At 33.7% G+C, this 17,407-nt stretch overlaps 1 protein-coding gene across 2 annotated transcripts in view; it reads right to left on the bottom strand.

The window, feature by feature from the left end:
- The window catches only part of LOC118192998 (uncharacterized), a 263,491-nt gene that overhangs the window by 125,045 nt on the left and 121,039 nt on the right, over positions 1–17,407 (bottom strand). For both annotated transcript variants that reach the window (XM_085812154.1, XM_035364028.2), the window contains exons 8-9: positions 7,552–7,627; positions 4,818–4,923 (exon numbers count right to left, since the gene is read on the bottom strand). In XM_085812154.1, the coding sequence (XP_085668280.1) occupies positions 4,818–4,923; positions 7,552–7,627 (182 nt within the window). The remainder of the gene's footprint in view (positions 1–4,817; positions 4,924–7,551; positions 7,628–17,407) is intronic.

Consider the following 17,407-nt stretch of genomic DNA (forward strand, 5'->3'; position numbering starts at 1 on the left):
ATTTTTTAATAAATTCTTAAAGTTCTAGATTTTACTCGTATTCAAAAGAATTCAGTTTTAAATAAACTTTTTCTTTCTATTCGATTTTTAGTCACCTTGCAGTTTCAAAAATAAAGAAAACTAGGTTATTCTTTATTTAATAGAGCTTGTAAATTTGAATTTTGCTAATTAAAAGGGAAGAAAACTGTTGCCGAAAAAGATGTTTATTAAGATAATAATGTTGTTGCGACTTATCTCACTTGTCTGACAACAACCTGAGAACTTGTCCACGAAATTCACCGCGTCAAGAAGTGCAAGACTACGTCCATCGTTGGCAACAGCTTGGTTTGATTTTGGTTGTTTTTTATGTGATTATGGCAAAGCCTCGAAGGCCATCTGCCTAAGATAGGGGACGCCTTCGTAGAGGACTTTCTAAGGGAAATTGGCTCGTATATAGGTAACACATAGGGAAAACCACGAAAACGCCCATGCAGCCAGCTCGTTCGCGGGGTTCGAGCCTCGGACCGAATTACCAGAGTTCAGCGACTTTTACCGCTGGTGGGCCAGCAAGTGCCTTTAGCACCATATTGGTGACAATTAGGCTTTGTTCAGTTCATTCCCCAGTTTTGATGAACAGCACCCCGGGGGTAAGGGTCCGGAGAGTCTTCTACCCCTCTTCCCCTACCAAAACGAAAACCCCTTGAGAGGATAAACCGCTTGAGAGGACTTTCGGTTCGCCGCATACTTAGAGTGCCTCCATGCCGCACAGACACACTATACATTTACAAACAACCACAGCTTTCTCCGAGGTTCGAACTCAGGCGTTTCGGTATGGTAATTAGAGTCACTAACCATTATCCCGGTTGGGCGGTGGTAAAACCCGCGTAACGCTAGAGCAAAGATTATGTATTGTTAAGAAGGAAAGCTTCGCAGCAGCAGGAGTGGCTCCCTCCGAACGAAAAGGGACACAATTGCGCATGCGTGAAATATTTATCGCCAAAAAAGCGCCAAAGCTCGAAGCTGATGTCGAAGTTTGAACAGGTTCGACGGTCACGTTTATCAAGAGTTTAAAGCTGTGTGACTCCATTTTTTTTTCCCCCTACATATTGACAGATATAAAATCAGACATCAAACTGCGATATGGATAATACAAGTTCAACTAGTAAAGCAAAAAAACGCAGGGAAATTCGAGTTTAAATTATGGCGAAAAGTCAAAAAACGATTCATCTTAACCCGTCTTCCTCAATTTCCTGTACACGTGGCGGAGGTGGAAAATCTCGGCCAGGTACATCACAAAGGGGGAAATTCTCGCCAACAGGTTTCCTCGCCAAATCTCTTGGCGAATTGTCCCTCTTCTTTGTAACGGTATAGAAGACAAACTGGTTTACATTACGTCTATGGAGCCTTTCCTTCTTTACATAGACTTTCTTTGGTCAAGGGTTAAATTCGCTAAGGACGCTGAGAGCGCCATTGAGTGTGTTCAGACAGTTGATGGAAGATGTGAGATTTCTGATATTTTAATATTATTCTATTTAATTAATATTTTATTGATTGCCTTAATTGAAATTTTATGTAATACTATGAACCACCACACTATTGAAAGTTGCATTACCACTGAATCTTCAAACCACTGATGCGCAGGCGAAGATATTGAGATCGCGAGTGAAAAAAATGGCTGTTGTGTTAAACAAGCGTATTTCAAGCTCTATTAAATAAAGAATAACTTCAATGGTATTTCGCTTTTCGCATAAACAGAATTATTTTTTTAAGCAAATGTTAAATTGATGTCAGTTAGTAGTTTACCTTACCTTTTCTCCTTAAATACGTTACATTTTAGCTTCGACTCGCATCAACACAATCTTCAGTATGACGACTCATAATAAATTTCTTTTTCATCTTGATTCAATACTACAAGTATTTATTATAGCATCTCACTTCATCGGTCCTTATGGGTCGTTAAAATGCTAATCGTTGTGTAGCATGTACACTGCGCACAAAAAAAGAGGAGCAGTTCTATATCTCCCGTTCTACTGGGCCGATTGACAAAATTCAACTTGCGTTTTTCATGTCTCGAAAGCGCGATTTAGGATATGTATTAGATTTATATATAGCACTGTTATATTTTGGTATTTTGACACAAAATTGGACTTTTTCTGAAATAGCATACCAATTTTTTGCCATATTTCGATTCTACGATACAAATTACGCCAAACTACCAAGTTTTGTAAAAATCGCACGAGTAGTTTGTAAGGAATTACCTCTCAAAATTTTAGCTCCTCGATGTTAATTGAGTTTGGTATATATATTTATTAATCTCTCTTTTTTTTTATTAAATTTATTTGATTCTTCCTTTCACATTTCGAAATTTAGGTTCATTCCAAATAAAATTAACCCATTTTTTAAGATTTATTTTTTAATTTTTAAATAATTTTTATAATTTTTTCAAAAATATTTTTGAATTATAATGTATAAAATTTTTCCCATCATCTAAAAGTAGACGTATTTCTAAGCGTACTTGCAAAAAAATTACAGATTTTTATTCAAAATTTCCGAAAGATACACGTGAATTTATATATTGGCGCGTTTTGAAATTTGGCATATTTGTTGAAAGCGATAAAACATCAAATGGGGTTTAGACACTTTGCTAAATTTATTTGGAAGTAGAAACGATGTAGCTTTTTTTTCTGCTCATGAAACCATGTAAAAAGGTAGGAACGAGGTTCCTTTTTTTTTTCCGTCCAGCATAATGGAAGGGAAAGGAAAATGCGTTGCCACAAGAAGTTCGCCAACAGAATTCGCAAACTGAAAAAATTCTGCCAAGATAAATTTTCGAATTTGTCAGTAAATTTCCCACCAAATTTTACAAAATTTAATATATAGGCATAATTTGAGTCGTAGAATCGAAATATGTAAAAAAGATTGGTATGTTATTTCAGAAAAATCCCGATTTTGTGTCAAAATACCTATATTAGAACAATGCTATATAAAAATCTAATATACAGTGTCTCACAAAAGTGATGGAACACTTGTGCTTTACAAAAGGAAACTGTAGTAAAATAAATTAAAAAAACATGTAAAACTTTTTTATGAGTGTGTTTCATACTTAAATTTAGTAACAATTATTGCATAGCATACATTTTCTCAAAACATTAAAATATTAATTTAATAAAAATACAATTGTTTAGAACGGAGCAAAAAATGGCTCACATAAGTGATGGGACACTTACTTTTCCATCAAATATTTATCCAAAAATTTTACTTTTTAAAAGGTTTTAATATTTTGTTGAATTTCCTTTTACTTTTAAAACATGATTTAATCTTCTTGGGATGGATTCGACTAATTCTTTTGTGATTTCTGGAGTGATTTTACCCCATTCTTCTTGAAGCACCGATTTTAATTGTTGTTTTGAAGAAATGGTGCGTTTGCGAATTCTTGATTCCAATTCTTGCCAAATATTCTCTATGGGATTTAAGTCTGGAGATTGTGGTGGATCAATTTTCGTGCTGAAGATTTCAAATTTTGATTTAAAATGTCAATATACTTGTACTGATCCATTATACTGTCAATAAAAACAAAATTACCAACTCCAGCGCACGACATACCATATCTCTTCGTCCACCATGTTTTGCTGTTGGCACCGTTTGCGAAATTCTTCCCTGGGTTTTCTCCACACCAAGATTCTACCGTCAGAACCAAATATATTAAATTTACTCTCATCAGCAAATATAACTTCATTCCAGTAATCAGAATTCTTATTTATGTTGGATTTTGCGAAAGCCAGTCTGAGTTTTTTATTCTTTTCACTTACGAAGAATATTTTCCTGGCTGCTCTACCGTGATATCCAGCAGATCGAATTACTCTTCTAATAGTCTCAAGATTAACAATTACTCCATATAATGCTTGTAAATCAGCAGCAACTTTAGGAGCACACATTCTTAGATTTTGTTTTAATATTTCGAACGGTAATTCGCTTTCTTCCATTGGATAGCTTTGATGGTCGGCCATGTCTTCTTTTATCCTGAATCATATGATTACTTTTATATCGTTTAATGATATTGAAAATTGTTAAATGACTGAAGTTAACTGCTTCAGGAGTTTCTCTAATAGATTTTCCACGTTCAATATGCAAATTAATGACTAATTTTCGAATTTCAGGCAAAGTTTCTTTTCGTTTAGCATTCATGGCTGCACAGAGCTAAATAATAACTAATTTTCGAATTAATAAAATTTAATAAAATTAATAACTAATTTTCGAATTTCAGGCAAAGTTTCTTTTCGTTTAGCATTCATGGCTGCACAGAGCTAAAAAACACAAAAATTCCAAAACAAACTGGAGAGAAATACTGCAGACTATTTTATAAATTATTGCTAATTGCTTTTGAGTAAAAATAAAAACCCCAAAAAATATTTTTATTGTAGTATATAGTAGTATCTAATGGTGTCCCATCACTTATGTGAGCCATTTTTTGCTCCGTTCTAAACAATTGTATTTTTATTAAATTAATACTTTAATATTTTGAGAAAATGTATTTTATGTAATAATTGTTACTAAATTTAAGTATGAAACACACCCACAAAAAATGTTTACATGTTTTTTTTAATTTATTTTATTACAGTTTCCTTTTGTAAAGCACAAGTGTCCCATCACTTTTGTGAAACACTGTATATCGTAAATCGCGCTTTCCAGACATGAAAAACGCAATTAGAATTTTGTCAATCGGCCCAGTAGAACGGGAGATATAGAACTTTTTCCCCCCGACCTCGCATCTTAAATTTAGTACAAATTTGGTCTTATTATATAACATTAGTTAATATCTTTTTTGACCTTTGACTTACCTATGAAGACGCAAAGAAATAAACCCAATATCTCTGTCTTAATACCGAGGTTTCGCAATTTCCTGTCCCGAATAACAGCTCCGAACGTTCCGGCCAGAATAGGACCCTGCAAATGAAAAAAAAAAAAATTACGTTGCAACCAAATGCAGTAAAGTCTGATCCCCCCCCCCAATTCTCTTATAAGAGGAGCTAGAAAGTTGAAAGGATTTAAGATATTATCTTGTAAAATATGTCACTTCTTTTAAATACATCGACTTATTATTTCTGTAGAAATGTGAGAAGAATTTTCTATAGAAGAACTAATTGTAAACGTTTGGGGAAAGAAAGCAGAAAAAAAAAAGCCAAATTCAAGTAAAAATTTTAAACTACACATTATGTGTTGAAAATAAAACTTTTAAAACAAATTATTAAACAGTTTTAAATCATTATAGTTTAACCGATGCGATTACAGGGTTCGATCCTGAACTGTGTACTGATTATTACGGTTTCACGCAATTTTTTTATTCTTTTAATTTACATCGTGAAATTAAGATATATATATGAATGATTACTGCATATGCCATGCAAGAAGGATCGTTTTTCCTTAATTTTGTCACCTGAATCTCGTCTGCGAAAGAAGCGCCTGTTCAAAATTAAATCTTCAGAGAAGTTCTCTTTATTTTAAATTATCCCTTACAAGTAATGAAATTTTTCAGCCCAAACGAGCAATTTTCCCAGGACGGCTATTAATTTCGTTTTAGCATTTCGCGTTGGCTTACCATAAACGGCGTTTCACGTTTCAAATTGTTGCCACCAAATATTATCGCCCTGCATTATATTTAAAGAATTTAAATAATAAATAAGCTACATGACTACATGTATGCTTCTCGCACTGTGAAAAAACAACGCTACCTAGAGACATTCCATTTTGAGTAATGTAGTCCTCCACTCCAATATGGGTATCTGGAAGCCCAAATTTGGAATTTGTTTTATTACCTATTTTATATTTTGCAAAACTATGAAGAGTTTCTGATTAAGAAACACAACGATTTCAAAGCGAGCAATGGCAACACTATACCCAAAAGAAAAAAAAAAATTAATTATCTCTAGCGCGCGAGACTGTGCATTTTTTAAAGATATGCTTTTTTTAAAATGCTTTTAGCTCAAAGGAACGTTACGCTAAATGCTCTCAAAATGTGTATGTATGTGTAAATGAAAAAATGCACCCTTTAGGGTGAAATTTGAAAGCTTAACAGATTTCTTTACTTTCTTTTGCTACTTTTAAACGTAATCTCTCTCTCTCTCTATATATATATATATATGTATATGTATATGTATCAGCTATATATATGTATATGTGTTGTATCGGCTTTTGTCCAGAATAAATAGGTCGTTGAAGAAATATAGATGTAGTCGTAGCTTAAATTATCAGACGATAAGTTTAAGAAACCGGATCCATTTATTATTATTCAGGAGAATTAGCAGTTACAAAATCAGATATCCGGAGTAAATAAAAAGAATTACTAATAACTTTTTGTATGAAGTTTACTGCATCGTTGCATTAAAGAAAAAGCCCCCGATATTCTTTTGCGTGTCCTTTTATAGCCTCTGGAAAGGCGGAGCTTCCAAGAAATGACGTCAGCCTCGTCAGCCAATCCAGTTCGCTTTAAATATCTCGAGAACATTCTATAACTGTACATGTAGAAAAGGCGGGAAAAACACTACGGGGCTGTGGATTTAATTCCACGTACTTTCAAATAAGAGAACGTCGCCATTAAAAATGAAAAGAACATACAGTTAGAATTTTAAGTGTATTATTGATTATGGAATTTTATTATTACATATATATATATATATATATACATAGCCTAACTCCTCATCCGGTTTAAAAGTTCTTACACGGCCTTTATTTTATTTTAATTTTTAAAGCCCAAAAGAGGGTATTAGTCTTGAAATGGTATTTTGCATGGGTTTCCTATAAACACTTTTCAAATTTTTGTCCCCAAATAGTATTGCCTTGTATTATTTTTAAAAAAATTAAATAATGAAGAATATGCATGTCTGCTCATTACATTGTGGGAAAACGACGGTAACTAGGGCAGTAAAATTTTGAATAACGTAGTCTTCTACCCTAACATGTTTACCTGGAAGGTCAAATTTTGAATCAGGAATTTTATATTTCATATATTATAAAATTTTAATTAATTTTTGCTTAATAAACTCAACAATTTCAAAGCAAGCAATGGCAACACTGCATGGAATAAAATATGTTTATGTCCAACGCACAAGACTATCTATGGAAAATTCAAGAGATAATGCAGCTTTTAAATGTTTTGTGATTCTGCTCTCGAATTGAATTTTACATGGCTTAAGTGTGGGTTCAGCAAGAGTATAAAAAGCCTTAACAGACCCTTTTGGCCGACCGTTAATATCTGAAACCTTTCAGAATTTTTTTTTCTGGGAGAAAAATCTGTTAAAAAAACAAATGTTATAAAAGAACGCTAAATAATCCATCATTCGAAGTCAAGATGGAAAAAAAAAGAATTTTATATTTTCCGTTTTAAATCAATAAAAAAATACCTCGAAGAATTTGATCACCCTCCCGCACTGATGAACTGGAATATCATTAAAGACAGTTAAATTAAAAGCTTCAATTGTGTTCTTTGAAATTGTAAACTTAACATTTCATCTCAATTCATAAATTCTCTCAATTAAGTACCGCCAACGCTTTGGGTACTCACCATAGTTTACTCACCATGATGGGTGAGATGAGCATGGAGGCTACAATAATGACAGAACTGTTCTCCAGCAGACCCAGAGCAGCAATCATACTAAAAACATAAGAAGAAGATAATTCTTAAGCTTTTTCTTATATGAAATAAAAATTAGATGAAAAACTATGACACACAAAATGTGTAATAAGATAAAATATTTCATAGCAGAGAATTTAGAATTGCATACATATCAGTTATGATGATTTATTTCTGTTCTTTTAAATACTACTTCTGTTTACGAAATTGGAGTGATTTTCAGTAATTTTTATCTCCCATGAATATCTTAAATGAATTTTTATTTTAAGATTATCTTAAAAAATTTTACTTTAAACGAATATTTATCTTAAGATCGATACTAATAATTTTTATCTTAAACGAATATTTATCTTAAGATCGATACTAATAATTTTTATCTTCAACGAATATTTATCTTAAGATCGATGCTAATAATTTTTATCTTGAGATCGATACTAATAATTTTTATCTCAAGATTTTCGATAATTTTATCTTAAGATTTTCAATGATTTTATCTTAATATGAATATATATTTTATCTTAAGATTAATATATATTTTTATCTTAAGATTAATATCAATATTATTATTCATTATATACTATTATGAATTCTGAAGTTTATATAAGTAGACCAGTATATAATTAGAGATAGAAATTTTTATCTTCGTAATCGTTATTAAAAATGAAATATTCAGTGTCAACATTTAATTGCCACAAAACAAATAATAAAGTAATTTATACAGTGTTTCATTCGTACAGTATCACAAATGTAAATGCATTGCTTTTCCTCAAATATTCTTATTTGATTCGAATGCAAGATTGCGCATCAAAATATATCTCAAAATTTCAGATTTTTAACGTTTTATAAATTAAACTTTCTGAATAATTTATTTGTATTTGTAAAAATATCGATACTAATAATTTTTATCTTAAGATCGATACTAATAATTTTTATCTCAAGATTTTCAATAATTTTATCTTAAGATTTTCAATGATTTTATCTTAATATGAATATATATTTTTATCTTAAGATTAATATCAATAGACAGATTAATATCAATATTATTATTCATTATATACTATTATGAATTCTGAAGTTTATATAAGTAGACCAGTATATAATTAGAGATATCAATTTTTATCTTCGTAAATACTCTCGTTATTAAAAATGAAATATTCAGTGTCAACATTTAATTGCAACAAAACAAATAATAAAGTAATTTATACAGTGTTTCATTCGTACAGTATCACAAATGTAAATGCATTGCTTTTCTTCAAATATTCTTCTTATTTGATTTGAATGTAAGACTCGCATTAAAATATATCTCAGAATTTCAGATTTTTAAATGTTTTATAAATTAATCTTTATGAATAATTTATTTGTATTTGTAAAAAATAAATCATGAACTTTTTCTTTTCTTCTTCTTCTTTTTAGCACAAAAAGACAATTTGCTTCTCTAAGCAATTATTTCTAAGCTTCTAATTTCGTTTTATCATTTTGCATTGGTTCACTACAAACGACGTTTCGCTTTCATTGTTTCCACCAATTATTAGAGACCTGCGTTATATTTAAGGAAATTAAATGATGAAGTATCTCCATCAATGTATGTATGTTTCTCGCGTTGTGAAAAAACAACGGTACCTAGAGACATCAAGTTTTGAATAACGTAGGCTTCCACTCGATTATGGGCATTTGTAAGCCCATATTTGGAATTTGTTTTATTACCTATTTCATATTTTGTGAAACATTAACGAATTTTTGCTCAACGATTTTAAAGCGAGCAATGGCAACACCGTACGGAGGGGGGAGACAAAAAAGAGAAAAACATTTTTATCTCTAGCTCGCAATACGTATCGGAAATCTAAACATATGGCTGTTTCTAAATTATTTTGGGATATTGCTGTTGAACTGAATTTTATGGTTTAAGTGCGAAGAACATGTTATTTAATAAATAAAAGTAACACAGACAACGTGAATAAAACGCTCCTTTGGGCGTAATACAAAATGTGAATTTATATATATTTTTTTTTATTCCTCCTTGTTTAATACAGCGCATATAACTATAGTAGTATTGTTACGGATTTTGTATTTAACTAGCTATTTTTAGTAAAATTGTAATTAAAATTACTTTATTTGCCTGTGCGATGCAGCGCGTGACGAGTTTTAAGAGAAAGCTACGCCGAAAAAGTAAAAATACAGGAGCACGGGCACTTAACATTTAATAAATAGATATCTCGTAATTGTACATTTTTGCTTTCCAGAAACCTCGAGAATATACCAGAATGTTCTCGTGCATGATTAAACAGCATATAAAAGCCGGAGCAGAACATCTCAGTTCAGTTGTTTATTAGTTGTTTTTGTTGTTGATTGTAGCGAATTCGAGTTAGATCGGGTTAGCGTTCTCTGTGCTTTGGATTGCGTTCTATTTAACGTTTTAGTAGTTTTAGTAGTAAAATCACTACACACATCTTCAAGAATCATATGCAAATTTCAGGAAGTAACCAGATGACACCGATGGTACGTCACAATGATGAGAGTGTAAGAGAGTGATATTATAAGGAATACAGGCAAAGAAGTAAAATTGTTCGCAGGCGCTTTATAAGCATTTCAGTGCAATAACCGAAAAGTTATGACACAAAGGAGGCATTTGGATGATTTTTTACGTGGTAGAATTATCGGCCGTCTGGAATGTGGGCGTACTCAACTGGAAGTATCACACGAACTTGGAATAGCCCAGAGTGTCATCTCTAGGCTTTGGCAACAATTCCAAGATGATGGTAATGTGAGTAGACGGTACAGCACATGTCGCCCCAGAGTTACAACGCCGAATGAGGACAGGTATTTGGCAGTTAATGCCAAAAAAAACAGGCGGCGCACAGACTCAGACCTGTCTCGTCAGCTCTCTTCAGCTACTGGTACGACAATTTCAAGGCAGACCGTGTACAGACGCTTAGAGCAGATTGGGCTATATGCTCGTAGACCTGTAAGATGCGTTCCACTTACTGCAACTCACTGTCGCCTGCGGTTACCCTGGAGTAGAGAGCATGCAATGTGGACACCGCAACAGTGGGCTTATGTGATGTTTTCCGACAAGTCCAGGTTTAGCTTGCAGTCTGATTCTGGGCGGACTTTCATATGGAGAGCTCCAGGTACCCGTTACCACCAAGAAAACATCACTGAACGACACCGTTACGGTGGTGCAGGAGTGCTCGTTTGGAGTGGAATTATTCTGGGTTCCAGAACTGACCTGCATGTTCAAATTGGAACCATGACAAGCCATATCTATCGGGACGTCATTCTGGAACAACATAAACGTTTGTTTCGGGCCTTCATGGGCGCACAATTTGTGTTTATGGATGACAACGCCCTTCCTCACCGTGCAAACATCGTAAGCGAATGCCTTCAATCGGAGGATATCACCCGTATGGACTGGACAGCATTCTCACTGGACTTGAATCCAGTAGAGCACGTGTGGGAAATGCTTGGCCGACGAGTTGCAGCCCGTCAATCTCCTACATGTCTACCGGAACTTCGGAGAGCAGTGCTTTTTGAGTGGTGTAATATCCCCCAAGATCAGATCGATAATTTGATATTCAGCATGCCTAGACGTTGTACGGACTCTATTGCATCATCTGGGAGACATGCAATGTACTAACAATCATACCAACCATGTAATATTGGTTTTTTGTAAATAGGATTTTTTGTAACTTGCTCCAGGGAGAAAAATTCGCTTATATTTTTAATAATATCAAACATATAGCATCTTTTTTTGTTCTTTACCTTTTGTTTAATAAATAAGCTTTACAAATAAGTCAAATTTGTTTTGCTTCTAACTCTTCCTTTGCCTGATTTTGCATTATCCTTAATTTATGGACATGAGTGTATTTCTTGAGATAAGAATAAATTTTTCATCAGGCTTGGGCATTCAGTCTATTATGACAACGCAATATATCTATTATCACGCAACAGTATGTTAAAAACAGTTTTACAAAAATACGTAGACGTATTAAAATTTATCGTAACTGATTTTCGTTTTCAAAATTCGATAACTATACTAGCCATGTACACTTTTCTTTTTTTAAATTTGAGTACATTACACTAAATTATACTTTTCGCAATATTTAATGAACAACTGAAAAACTTGAAATAAAGACCTTGTGACATCATTTCTAGCACGGCGGGTCTGGCGCTTTTTGCTGCTTCATCTGTATATACAGACCATCTTCCTAATTTGTCTTTTCAATACTAACATCTTCCAGATGCGGTGAATCGTTGTCAAGTCTAGTCTGGTTTGGTTTGTTTAACTTTGTCACTCGAGGTCTTTCTACCTAAGAGGAGGGATGCCTTAGTAGAGGATTTTGTAAGGGAAACTTGCTCGTATATGCGTGAACACGTACTACTAAAACGCCCATGCAGCCTGCTCGTTTGCCGGGATTCGAACCCCGGACCGATCGCCTAGTGTTCAGCGACTTTAGCGATCGACCGCTGATGGGCCAATGTCAAGTCTGTCTCGGGCTGTGTGATTGCTGATATTAAATAATATGGTGGTCCTTGGAGCTTTTAGCCTTCCGTGCTTCCCACTGAAACGAGAGACTATGAAAACCGTGTTACGAGCTGCTAGACGGACTAGGTCTAGGTGGATCTCATTGCTGAGTGATGTCAAAAATATTTCGCAATATTTCTCTAATTATTCTATTTTCTAAGTATTTCTCAGAGTCGGAAGCGTGAGAAATTAATTATACCCTCGTCAAATGCAATCTACGTATTTTCCATTAACCAATTGGATGTTTTAGCAATTACACTTCCACATCATGAACTGGGGAAAGCCAAAATTCCTTCTAAATTACGTTTAGGAAAATAATGATTAGAAATTTTAATAAAACTTTGCAAGCTATACTCAGAATTTAGAAAAATATTTATACTTTATTTAACGGTCAGTACTTTAAATAATCATTACGTTTACAAACTAACTGGCCGCTACGCAGACAGCCTTCGTCTGGCTTTTAAATGTATCATAAAAATGCCTAAAAGGAACAGCAAATATTAAATTTAAAACCTGCACAGAATTTTACTTTGCAAAACAAATTTATCAAAAAAAAAAAAAAAAAAAAAGACAACCCAGAAATTTCAATAAAAATGTATCATAGATAAAAAAATTGCTGTAAAATAAGCAATATCCCTTAATACATATATTAATTATTCTAATAAATATATTAATCAGCTTCCCGTAGTAAAATCTTAAGAGTTCAAATGATATAAAGGAAGTTAAGAACTTTGTTTCCTAAAAAACAAATCATGCAAAACCTTTTATATAATTAAAATTATATATAATTAAAATATAATATAAAAAATCTGATGTGTACACCACATGACTTCCATGCATGGAATATTAAATTATACGCATTTGTTTCTTGCATTTCTTTTAAACTTTTAAATTAAATCTACTTCGCCGACAGCGCATAAACCACAATAGAATAAAGGCATTCTTTAAAATTCACTCTATTTGTTTAACATAGCGACACTCTGGCGCTAGGTTTACTTAACAGTATTATATTTCATTCATATTATCACTCAGAATGCACAAAATGTATATCATTTAAAGAATTATCGAATCGTTGCCACATGTTCTTTTCAAATACTATAATAAAGCTAGAACGATGTAAAAAACAAATTAAGCAAACAAAACAAAAAGAAACAGTTTTTCACAGACGATTGAGTATTTCCACTTCGCGACAAAACAAAAATACATAAAAGCTCAAAATATCTGTATTAAAAATTACTAATTATTAAAAATTAAATTACTAATTATTAAAAATTAAGTAAATCTTAAACACTTATTTCCTCAAAAAAAAATTCCAGAAAGGATTAAGCATGATTTAATTCGCAATAATAAATGAAAGCGTTATTTTTGTTGTTGCGAAGCTTAGTCTCTCTAGATTGGCAACAAATCTACAATTCTGCTGTTTCAAATGTAAACAAGTATGTCCGCCATGTTATTTAAAACTTAACCGCACTTAAACAGCTTTTAAATTGTTGATAGGGCCACGAAAATTTCTCTTCAGAATTAATTTTAAAGCAGTTTTATCATTTTTTGGAGGAAACGAGTCTTTTATTCTGTCCTTACGTACAGATATCACGCAAAAACATCGTTAAATTGCATTCGATAGCGGTCAAAATGGATATTTTCGTTGAAATATGCTGCCTGAAACTTTTCGCGATTAAAATACTTCCTTTTTACTTCGTACAAGGAAGTAAAAAATTGCAATGAAATAAACAATAAATAAATCTCATATTTTCGAGAGAAAACAGTAGCAGTCCAGTATCCAAAGGAATGAATGAAAAACTTGTTGCCAAAACCACATTTCTAAAAGAATGAAACTATCATCAGAAAGCAATAGCCAATCAAAATTCTGCTTAGTGGATGACATAATTCAAAATATACAAACCTATTTGCCATTAGCTAATAAAGAGAGCGAGAGAGAGAGAGAAAGGGGAAAAAAAGGAAATTCTTTCTGTTGTGCCTCGTGAGACACATGCGCGTCAGAATAAGAAGATTGCGATGTACGTGTTGCATGTCTAAAAATCAAAAGAAAATAAGCAGCATTTTATCTCATATTTTCAACAGTCAGCAGTCCAGTATACAAAGCATCGAATGAAAAACTGTTGCCAAAACCACATTTCTAAGAGAATGAAACTATTCAAAATGATGCGATTTTATTAAAAAAGATAAAATTAAAAAAAAAATATGATTCGAATCTTGAAAAAATCGTATCTAGGTGGTCTGGCTCTTGTCTACATGCACAGATGTACCAAATTTTGTAGCCCTGGGTCTATTAGCTTACGGCGCAACACGAACGAAAGACACACACAGATAGACTCTTTCTTTTATTATACTATATAGAGATAAAGCAACAGTTTTACTTTTCTGCTAAATCTGTAACTAAACAAATAATTGCGCATTTTTAAAACTCATCGGTAGATATACCATTGCTCAAATGTGTTTTATATTTTCGGATTAAATTCTCTTGAGACTAGAAATGAGAAATTTTGTAAATAATATGAGTGTTAAAGCTAAACTGAGTTTCTTATCATTTCTTTCTGAGCATAAAACATTACTTTTACGACAGCTATAAAACGTCCTAATAATTTCGTCGAAACAAATTACTTACGTCGTTCTTAGTTTATTCGTGAATCAGACATTTCTTCAGATAAATATTCCAATTTACAAATGTCTTAGGAATTTAGAAAATTCTCTAAAAATGCTGCAATACAGAAATTCCATTGTGGGTAAGAAAATTTCGAACAGCATTCCATGTTAATATATCGAAAATAAAAACCGCTTTCGCCCTAACAGCAGTCATTGAAACATTCCGTTTTTACTACAAACAGCCCATGCGTGCAGTCTTGCTTCGGTTTTAATGCATTATTTTTCATCATAAAAAGGGCTTTTATAGCCGCAAAATAATTGAAAAGCATCCATGTGCATTATAATAAAAGTACCATGGAACGTCCTACACAGTAGTTTCAGTTTTCTTAATAATCTTGAGTCGTGTCGCAGCTCAGGAACTTGGCGTATGCAGGTATTTGTATTTAATCATTTTACGTCGGTTAGTCAGCAAGATTATGACATAAAGAAGCACTGTAAATTTCAGCATAATTTCAGCACGGCGACTACTGCAGACTTTTTCTCATTGTTACGAAATGTCCAGCTGCGTAAGATAGCTTCCCCGCAAAGTTGCTAGAAAATGGCAAGAGAAAGGGTTGTAGAGACATAAAGTATTTTTTGGAAGCAGGCAAGATGATAAATGAGCAACACCTTCGCCGGGAATCGAACCATGGACATCTGGAATACGCGCCCAGCGTGCAGACCACTACACCACAAAGGCACGCTAAGAGGGCGGGAGAAATAGCTTATATACTCCCCCTTCTAAAAGGCGACTGGTGTTTTTTACGGGACCCAATCGCCAAATCCTTGGTGTGGAGAATTATCATCCACCACAGTTCTGGCGCCATTGTAGAGATATTACGACTTTTTTGGAACAGAAAGAAGTGAAAAATGAGCAACGCCTTCGCCGGGAATCGAACCACGAACCTCTAGTCTACGCGACCAGAGTGCAGACCACCACACCATGAAAGCATGCTAGGAAGGGTTGCCATAGTTGGCGAGAAATTCCCCAATTTGGCGACAAGATTGGCAATATGCCATAGACGGATGGAGAACTTTCTGCAACGAATTCGTACCGGTTTGCCCCGGAATGTTCTCGAATGCAAGCCAAAAGCTATATAAACCCTGCTGGTACGCGGACAGCCAGTGTGCCTAGTCGAGTCAGTTAATAGTTAGTGAGCGAGTGTCTCGTAGACTAGTGCCGAATTGGTCGTCGAGTGCATCGACAGTTAGTGCATCGTCGAGTTTTGTCTTTTAAAAGTGTTTTGAGCTCCGAGAACGACGGAACCGAGTCGGGAGCTGTACTCTAGTGTATCCTCGAGTGCATCGAGAGTTGTAGCGTGGTGAGTCTCGAGATAGTACGTAGAGTTCCGAGAGCGATCGAGCAGAGTCGGGAGCTGTACTCTGGCGCTTTGCAGTGAAGCTGTCGTCACCATTTTAGCCTAATAGCCTGAAAGCTGTGTCGGGAGCTGTACTCTAGTGTATCGTCGAGGGCATCGAGAGTTGTAGCGTGGAGAGTCTCGAGATAGTACGTAGAGTTCCGAGAACGATCGAGCAGAGTCGGGAGCTGTACTCTGGTGCTTTGCAGTGAAGCTGTCGTCACCATTATAGCCTAATAGCCTGAAGGCTGTGTCGCTGATTGTTTCAGCGTGTTTATAGTAGTTCTTAGACGACTGTAAAATGGATTTTGGAGCTGTCCTGAGTAATACTAATTAATAAACTGTGTCTGGATATTTCATCAAATGTCGTAGTTATTCATTCCAAATTCACGAACCCGTATGTAAAGAAAACCTCAAAAATATTATCATGTTTTGTAATACATTAAAGTTGATTATCATGTTTAATGTAATACATTAAAAATACTCAAAAATATTATGTTTAATGTAATACATTAAAGTTGAATTACAAGTAATGCATATTCAGCAGCTAGCGGAAGTACCCGATGCCAGCAGTTAGATTGAGAGTAAAGCACCTAACAATAGAGAGAACGATACTGCTGTAATCCTTCTCTAATAACTATGCAAAAAATACGATTCATAGTCATACATTTTTCAGTCTGATACGATATGGAAACACATAAATATTTCGATAGAAAAATAAGCTAATTCTCTCTCATTGTATCAGCAACGATGGCACGCAGTTTTTAATAATTTTCGTCTTTCTAATCACATGGTCGTAAAAGCTCAAGTTCCATCCAATATTTCACTCATATTCAATTTTAGTCGGTTAAATGAGGCAAAAATTGATCGTAACTAATCAAAAATGAATAAAGCGAGCCAACACATAAGCAGACATTCTTCTTTACATGTATAGATTTTGTATAACTTACAAATTTTTGATTAACAAACTGTACGATTTGTAAGGAAGCAGTAGCAACACATTTCGAAATAAAGCATTTTTTATCTCCAACGCGCGAAACTCTTACCAATTAGAAAAATGATTGCGAAAAAGAGAGCTTTTAGAATTTTTAATTAATATTTCGTCTGATTATAGTCGTGCGAAGATGGGAATAGTCGAAACAGCTTCCCACGAATTTTTGGAATCGAGAATAATGCATTTAATGTTTGGCAATGCTAATTTTATTTCATCGTAAAACTCAGAAATATTTTATTAGCAAACTCTAGGATTTGAAATCTAGCAGTGGCAACAACTTTCGA

The sequence above is a fragment of the Stegodyphus dumicola genome, chromosome 2 (assembly GCF_044657685.1).
Source record: "Stegodyphus dumicola isolate Sdum_Otavi_A_Nest chromosome 2, ASM4465768v1".
Taxonomy (NCBI): Eukaryota; Metazoa; Arthropoda; class Arachnida; order Araneae; family Eresidae; genus Stegodyphus; species Stegodyphus dumicola.